General features: G+C 28.5%; 1 protein-coding gene across 1 annotated transcript; it reads right to left on the reverse strand.

Annotated features, from left to right (window-relative positions):
- Positions 1 to 79: 79 nt before the first annotated feature.
- LOC143193054 (rhodopsin) lies at positions 80 to 8,623 on the reverse strand. Its single transcript, XM_076398993.1, has 8 exons — positions 8,492 to 8,623; positions 7,674 to 7,754; positions 6,825 to 6,979; positions 4,920 to 5,064; positions 4,202 to 4,415; positions 3,560 to 3,707; positions 1,417 to 1,694; positions 80 to 280 (listed from the first exon to the last, which is right to left on the reverse strand). Exons 2-8 carry the CDS (start codon positions 7,735 to 7,737, stop codon positions 148 to 150), a joined length of 1,137 nt encoding a protein of 378 aa, XP_076255108.1. The 5' UTR covers positions 7,738 to 7,754; positions 8,492 to 8,623; the 3' UTR covers positions 80 to 147.
- Between the last annotated feature and the right edge of the window lie 499 nt (positions 8,624 to 9,122).

Raw genomic sequence — 9,122 nt, forward strand, 5'->3', positions numbered from 1 at the left:
ACATATATCATTATCAAGATACATGCAAGAGCAAATAATTAGGGACATATTATAATTAATATAAAATTAAACAATCGAAAATGCATACAGGGTTTATATTTTAACAATATATATGTACAACCTTATATTATACATTTAGTTGCTCCATTATGCTGATGGTTTTTCTTCTGAAGTAATATTGGTCGCTTCCGAAACTTGTGATTTTGTGTCATCTGCCGGTTCTGAGGCGCATGCCAACGACGGGAATTTCGTTTGCAATGCTTGTCGATATTTTGGATGACTGTAATTTATAATAAGAATAGTTACAATATTATATCGACAATATAGAAAAATATATATAGAGTGCAAGTAATTTATAGTATTCATGACATATTATCATTAACGTTTATTATAAATGTTTTAGGAGGAAAATTAACACATAACTGTTTATATGAAATCGCAAAAAAGTTTAATAATAAAATTTATTGTAATTGTTACTGTATCAAGCAATTTATTTTAAGTTTTTAACTGCAACCGAATATTAGTATTATTATTAATAATTTCGAAATTTGTAATATTATATTACATTCACCATTTAGAACAGAAACCTAACATTTTTTGCTTTTAATTTTTTTACTTTGAATAACTGAATAAATGAATATTGCTTTATTTATTATTATAATTTTTATACCTAGTAATGTTCAAATTTTGTTAATGTCCAATTTTATTTCATTTCAGTATTCAAATTTAAAATAATTGAGAGTTAATTTTCATCTTGTGTTTCATTTTGTGCCACCTTATAAATTTAAACATACTAATTTCCGTATCAATTTAAACAAGAAGCACAGTAGTTATATATATGTTGAATTCTTTGATAATATATCTGATATTATTTAGAGGTAATAACACAATGAATCCACATGGAGATATATTATAACGACAAAATATTTTATTATCAATTTTCGGATCAAAAATTAATACTAGAAAGATTTATGTACGTAAAGCTTCATTTTGAATAACTCATTCAATTAAATTTCTCATTCAATACATAAAACAAAACAAATACATAAAATAGACATTTTGATTACATTTGTTTAAACTATAGAGATTGACTTAAAAATGGAGTTAATTCGTAAAAACTTTTGTGAGATAATTTAGTATGGCTTTTGAGGTTGGCTACAAAGATAAAAGTGCAGCCATCAACATTATAAAATACTAATATTACAAAATTAATGGTGGCAGCCACGAAAGCCAATCAAATAAATGCTGATATAAATGATTACGTAGACAGATGTCAGTAAGCCATTGATGCATTCAAATATTTGTAGATATTCCAAATAGAACCCATAAAATAATTGATAAGTTCAGAATAGAAAAATTAAACTTATGTTAAAATGTCTGTTCTTATACGATGAGTCTAATAATATTAAATGTTACCTAATTCCGTAAACAATTGGATTGTAGACGGCATTGGCTTTGGCGAACAGGGAACACCAGATAGTTGCAAGTGGAGTGATCTTTGAGTTACCAAATATTCCCGAGAAATTTGTGACCAAATACGGTGTCCACGCCATGAACCATAGAGAAATGGTCATTAAGGCGATTTTAGCTAGTTTGCATTCAGCACTGGTTTGTGCGGCTTCGGATGATCTTAAGGAAGCGACGTTCATTTTCTTAGCTTGTTCGCGCATCGATTTTTCGTGGGCAGCCACAGCCTAAAAATGTAAAGTAGTAAAGTATAAAGCTAAAATTGTGTTAATTAATTTGATTAATATAAAGGCTTTTTCAATAAGGGCAGGTCTTTGTTGCCAGCGTCCGAAGGCCATATAATTTTGAAGGCGTCTGTTTATCCTGTTGTTTATTATTCTATCACTAATGTGATAATTTGGCATCATAATGTCAAATAAACAAACTTAGATAATTACCATATATGGAATAACTTAAACCTACATTAGTTTCATTCGTAATGGCATACTTAATTATTTCTAATAAAAAAACAATTGCGTTAATACTCCAAACAAACAAAACTAATTACAAAAAAAATAGACAAATTGTAATAATGAAGCGCAAGGCAAGAAAAAATAGCAAAAAAATGAAGTACTTAGATCTGTGTTAAATTATTCGAGTCAACAATTTGAGCAGGAAACTCGTGTTGCGAAATATGGAATATCTTCTGAATTTCTAAAAACTTTAACAGATGCTCAAGAGACTCACTATTTTCTTTGGTTGGGCGCGGTCAAGAAATTATATCGACCAAAATGCCTATTCTCGCTATTCGAGAAAGCGAAATTATTTTATAAGTACTAATACTTTCCAATTGTTAAGATTGCAGATAAATTGCCTGTAGCGACCGCTACAACCCTTTAAGCCACCTCTATTACATCTACACTAAATTCAAAGGATGGCAACGTTGGTGTATTGGTATCACGACAATGTCTCTCTTTTCTTTTTCTCTACCCCCTTGTAACCGTACCACTTCCGTAGCGCTTCCGTACTTCCTTTAACTAACCTAATATCCTGTCGATTCTCCCGCCGAACACATGTATCATTTTATATCGAAATAAACAAGATTTTATTCAGCCGGTATATCTGTTCTCATGCGAATTCCTTTCACAAAATAGTAGTGAGTGTTCCGTTAAACGACCGCGTCGATAGCCACACACTCCGATCGACAAGACGAGCATTCCTACATAACCAACAAAAAGTCATCACATAGATCAATATTACTACTATCAATATCCAAACTCCTCGATTCTCCAAATTGTTCTTAATACTCACGCCTCAAACCAATTATTGAATAAAATCAACTCATCCTGGCTCATCAAATTGGATTCGGAAATTAACACCCGATAATTAATTCAAGCTTTCAATAAAGTATTGCACGAGAGTCAGAAATACAAATTAGCAAATAAAAAACCTAGGCTGATGAATCGTATTCTCAAATTCTACATTTCTGATAGTCACCTCAGAGTAAAATACATACTTAAATTTGAAATCCATTTATGCATAAATATGAAGGAGTAACAACGTACACTTATGTTAATGAAACTGCCTTATTGTCTGTAAGTAATAACATTGAGGCAGATATAAAAATATTACAAACAGCTGTGAATAACATTACTGAGTGAGCCAAGAAATTCCAAATAGTATTAAATGCTGCAAAGACTATACAGATGAATTGAAAAATGAATCACCTGCAATAAATAGATTAACTGCCTATGATATTTGGTTTTAGAATATTTCAACAAATATTTGGGCATAACACTGGATGCCAAGTTCAAATTGAAAATCAGACCTTATGTGAGAATGAAAAAAAGGACTGGACAACAATCTGAATTATAATTTAAACATAAATGGTCAGAAATGGTGAATGGTATGGATATACTGTGTGCGACTATGGAGTTGCGCAAAGAAATCTAATATCAATGGAATCAAAACAAAGTTTATCAGTGCACAACAAGAAGAAAGAGCATACGAAATGAAAACATCCGTAAATACTAACTGAGATTGCGTGAACGTAAAATCTGCAAATTGCTAGTTCTTATTTATAAAAATACATAAGTGAACTGATTTTACTCACCTGGACGATGAAAAAGTAAGAGTATATAATAAGTAGCAGAGGAGTAAAGTAAACAAAAGTGGCATATACCATAATATAGCTCATGCTAACCATGTCCCTGCTAAGATAATCAGTACCGCAAGCGGTCATATTACCTTCTGGGACATATCTAAAAACATAATAATATATTTATTTCCATAGCTTATATTATATCACATCATAAATATCTGTCTTTATGTAATTAATTTATTATTATTATTATTATTTCATTATTATTATTATTTTATTATTATTACTATTTTTTTTATTATTATTATTATTTTATTATTATTATCATTATATTATTATTATTATTTTATTATTATTATGATTTTATTATTACTACTTTATTATTATTATTATTTTATTATTATTTTAATTATTTAATTTAATAGCGGCCAATAAGAAATTATATATAGTATGTTACAACCGCATTTCAAAAAGCATAATAAAATTACTAAGATGTGGTCAGATTATTTTGAAAGCTAATATGTATTTTTCATAGTGAAATTTTCCAGAAATCAATTATTAATAAACAATTTATTTATAAAAGTTAAGATTACGTAAAAATATATTAGTTGAACTATTTAAAGATTTTTATTTCCTAAGATTTATTTGGCTCACCTATTCCATCCAAACAATGGAGCAATAGTCCACCCAATTGACATGGTCCAGATAATGAGAATCCTTAGCAATGCCGTTTTTGTTGTAAGAGGAGTAGCGCTCAAGCCTTTGACAATTACATTGTATCTGTCCAAGGCAATAAACGTCATTGTCCATATGGAGCCGCAGCCAAACAGTGAACCAAACATTCCATAAAGCTCACACATGAAAGGACCTATACGTTTTACAAAAAGTGCGTAAAGATTACGTTATAATGCGAAAATACAAAAGTTTTATAGAGTTAAAGTACATCTTTATAATTTTCCGCATATTAAAGAATATTAAGGATGAAATATTAAGTAAGCCCAGGATCCATATTTGTTTAAAGAGCGATTAAAGTAAAACTATTTATATGTAGACTAAAATACTTGTCCTTATTTCAATTACGGACCTTTTACTATAGATTAGTTAGTTTATTAGTTTAAATATATCCTTATATAAATAGTTATTTCTTATAATAGTATTTTTATTACTAAGAATATTAAAATAGTTTTAACTAAATTTATTATATAAAATATTAAATATTTATAGTAACTATATTTGTTATATCAATATGATATCAACAAAAAATGATAACAAGTTAATAAAGCAAGAAAAACATGAACCAGTCTATCAATCTCTCTTAAATATCTGCGAGTTTCATCTTGCTTAATTAGGAGGGGGTTTGAATAATACTTACCTAAAACCCAGGTTTCGTAGTAGCAATTTATAACCATTGGAGGTGACATTGTGAACATCATTAGGAAGTCAGAAAAGGCTAGATTAATAACTAACAAATTCGAAGGGGTCCTAAGTGCTTTTGTACTACTAAATATATAAACCACCTGAAATGAACAAGATTAATTTCAATATTACATAATATTATACTTTTATTAAACCATTAAATATTAGCTTTTAATTTTATATGACAAGCTTTTATTGTAAAAAGAACAGCTTATTTTAATAATTACTTCTTACATTAGACATGCTTAGTATATCTTAATTTACAAGTTAATTTATTACTCTTTTATTGTAAAAATTCAGCTTATTTTATTAATTACTTCTTACATTAGACATGCTCAGTACAATCTTAATTTACAAGTTAATTTATTACTACTGTTCTGTTGTACTTGCATCCATACAAAAGCAAGGTGAGTACAAGATTAATATATGAGTATGTATTTCCCAAATCTAAAATCAGCTGTTACTTCAAAGATGCACAAAAAATGTACCAGTAGAATAATATTGTATCAAACGATGATAATAATTGTCTAATGAACATTTATATTAAAGTCCTACGGCACCAAGAGCAGCATATTGCTTCATAAGTTGGGCACTTTCCTCGAGTGTGAACAAACCAAAAATTTTAGAATTTTTTTTTCTGCCTAAACTACACCACTCTCATATTTAGTAGCATTTTAAAAGATATTTTTAGATTATAAAATACTTAAGCTGATATTAATTATGATGCAATTGGGGGATAGTAACAAAACTAATAATACATTAGTTATACAATAATTGATGGTATTGAGAAAAGATTGAACATTACCACCTTTAGATTCAGAAAGAAAGTGATAGAGAATAACTGAAAATCTGTAATACGCTTTAATATAGCTAAGCTACGCGTAATGTGACTGTAATTTTGACAAGAAAAATGGCAAATATAAGTAACTTGAATTTCCACATACTGGAAATTAAATAGTAGATATTTTGATATTTTTGTAACAATATGTCGTTCAATTTGTTCAATTTGTTGACGTTGGTAAGACGTGCAGTAAGTTTAATTCTATTTTATCAACTCAGCATTGCTTCATAGTCCTGAATATGCTACTTTTGTGTCTATATGCTTTTTCTCCTGTGCTAACTCATGACTTGGGATTGTCATAGTAGGTACAATACACTACAGAAAACTGTTCTTTCTTGGATGACAAGTGATGAATCTGAGATGTTCGAGATAGTATTTTCAGTCAATTTGAATGATAGCCATTTTCCATACTTTTGAATCTTTCCCAACGGATGGAAATATGTGTAAAGAGTTGATAAGCTGTTTGAATATTCTTGGAGATTTTGAGCTCGGTTTTCACCCAATTAGTCTTGCACTTTATTTCCCAGTCAGACATCTTTGTTGTTAAAATCAAATTCACTACTTTTAAATCAATTTGAAAATCGACAATTGGAATATGACGAAACATCACCACAAGATTATAAATATGTTTGACAGGCTTCACAAAAAGATTTTTTCAAATCAAACAAAAAAATTAATGAATATCGAAAATGAAATTTTGAGCTTCCAAATACACTGCATGATTCAATAACACTATATGGACTGGTATTTTTTGTAGAGGAAAGATCAAAATCGGATAACCATAGGATTATTTGCAGTTTTTTACATTGATACTTCGAATTTTCCCCAATAGATGTCACTGATCAAAAAATACTTAATATAATTACCACTTCTGAAATAATATCTTTCAATAACTTCACATTTAAACTAAACAATAACAAAATTATGATTTTAAAACTTTTTTTTTATCACAAAAATCTCGTAAATAAATAAGGTAAATGAATAAGTTTTTATTAATATTATTTACATTATTTTACTTACCATTCCATTTCCTGCAATTGATATTACACCTAAAACTCCGATCATAAAACCAAGGATACCGTGCCACAGGGGGTTCAGTGGAGCATATTGATACCAGTAGGCATCAACCATATGAAGCATGTCTGGTGGTACTTTGTCAACAACAGTCATGTTACCTAAATGAAAATCAATAATTGTATGGTGGCAATATTAGACATAAATATAATAGGTAAATAAATGTTGAGCCCAGTAAAACGTTAATAGTATTTTAATGATCTTATTAATGACCTAATAAGAAATATTAAAGGATATACACATAAGTTTTGTTTGTTTATTCATCCATCGTAAGTTTTAACCTTCTCTTTCCTTTCTTTCAGGCCGCATACAGTTCAAAAATGTCCTTATCTGTTGAGGTAATCCAACTATCAACTCCATTCTTGAACGAAATAAGTAGTAAAGCAGCAATTTCTATTGTCCAAGTCTTTTTAACGATTTTTGAACAGTCGTCCGCTATCATGATCAAAGATCACTTTCATTTGCATCATTTTTATTGCTAACGTTTCATATATCAATCCGAGCTGATCTCACTAGATGTACAGTATTAAAATATTGCTAGTCCGCATAATGGATACATTTCTCGGCTCCAATTATTATTTGATGCAAATTCTTCTAATAATTCGGCATAAGCAATCATTATTTCAGCAAAGATGATTTTAGAGTAAAATTGTAATAATTTAAGATTAATATAGATAAAGATTATCAAATTGTATATCAACAGTTTTGTAATTTGTAACTTATTTATAACCCTTATAAAGAACTAGATGAATATAATATTAACAATATTATTGATTTGTTCGGAAGAATATTTACCTCCAAATACTGCAGTTCTTTGAGCAGCCCATGCAGCAAAGTGTGGTTCTCCAATTACAGACATTTTGTTACCTGATATATCTGAAAATAATATATTTTGATCATAATTTTTTAAAAGGGCCATTTGATTTATTTTTGTATGAGCATTTTATATGGATATTAGTATCAGTGCTGTATTTGATTATCTATTTCTAACATAATTATCTATCAGTTTTGGCATTGTGACTGCTTGTGATTTCAGCAGGATAGCAATGAGCTATGCAACAAGAAATTATCTTCTAAAAATATTTTAAAAGCTGCCGCCTCGTAAATAAAAAGTATTAAATTAATTTAAAACTATTTACTTAATAATAATATAAATTATAGCAGAAGTTTTAATTAGGTGTAGTTTTATCATAATATCGGTCTCAATAAACAACATCAAGATAAAATTCAACACATGACCCACCCTAAAATACTATTACATGAAATATTTATTTAGAAAAATATCTTAAGTAAAAATTAAGTATGATTAAAATAAATGTTTCTTAAATGTTTCTTAAAAGTCTCTTTTTTATAAATATATTTCAGCATGTTCTAACCAAGGAAATATGCGTGCAAGTTTGATTACTACAATAATGTATAGAAGTTTTCTTTACAAGAAACAGACAGACAATGCAGCGAAATATTTTTAAGTACAATAATTAATTGTTCTTATTATATTATTAACTACACATAAGGTAATTTAATCGATATTGGTTTAAAATCAACTATTTATTATGCTTAGATAACTAAGTAAGTACTAATCGTCACTATGGGTTTTAAAACATAAAACTCACCTTATTTTAACGCAAAAACAATTTTTTTGGGAATTTTTCTTTTAGTTATTTAGTATTTCCTTAGCAACTGAAACACTTGAAGACACTGGGGCTGCGACTCGTTTATCCTCACTAAAACCGTTTCTTATATATGTCCTTCTTTATTAAATTAAGCAAATTCCTTAGATGTTGTAAGGAATCTCCATGTCTTAAATCAATTACCAGAAATATCTAAGGATTGCGTAGTTAAAAATATAAAATATTATTTCGCATGTTTTATGCTTATGAGTATTTAATCCAATTTAAGAATGAAGCGACATATCTTAACCAGATTTAAATTTTAATTAATATCCAATTAAAACATTAATAATGAAAATTATTCTTTGAGATATTTTTAAAATATACTTACAAAATAATAGTTCTGAACTTACTGTAAAGAACAGATTCATATTACCTCTTGAATAATAAATAATTAACCAAAATTTTTTTGATTGATTATTTTCCGCATTTTATTTTATTTTTTATTCTTTAGATCTTCTTTTTTACCAAAGAGGGTTTTTCTGAACTGGACCTACTGCTTAACGTGGGTTAACAGGGTCTTCGGCATTAAAACTACCAACTGGCCAGAGACCATCTCAGAAGACATCCGGTC

This window comes from Rhynchophorus ferrugineus, unplaced genomic scaffold (genome assembly GCF_030347505.1).
Source record: "Rhynchophorus ferrugineus isolate W39M unplaced genomic scaffold, kcgeb_rfMv2 rfM3, whole genome shotgun sequence".
Lineage (NCBI taxonomy): Eukaryota > Metazoa > Arthropoda > Insecta > Coleoptera > Curculionidae > Rhynchophorus > Rhynchophorus ferrugineus.

Excerpts from the sequence above, each read along its gene's own strand:
- LOC143193054 (XM_076398993.1), bottom strand. The coding sequence starts at position 7,737 with ATGTCTGTAATTGGAGAACCACACTTTGCTGCATGGGCTGCTCAAAGA. Across the intron at positions 5,065-6,824 it reads CAATTGCAGGAAATGGAATG|GTGGTTTATATATTTAGTAG; the intron begins GTAAGTAAAATA and ends TGTTCATTTCAG. Across the intron at positions 4,416-4,919 it reads CTACGAAACCTGGGTTTTAG|GTCCTTTCATGTGTGAGCTT; the intron begins GTAAGTATTATT and ends TAAAACGTATAG.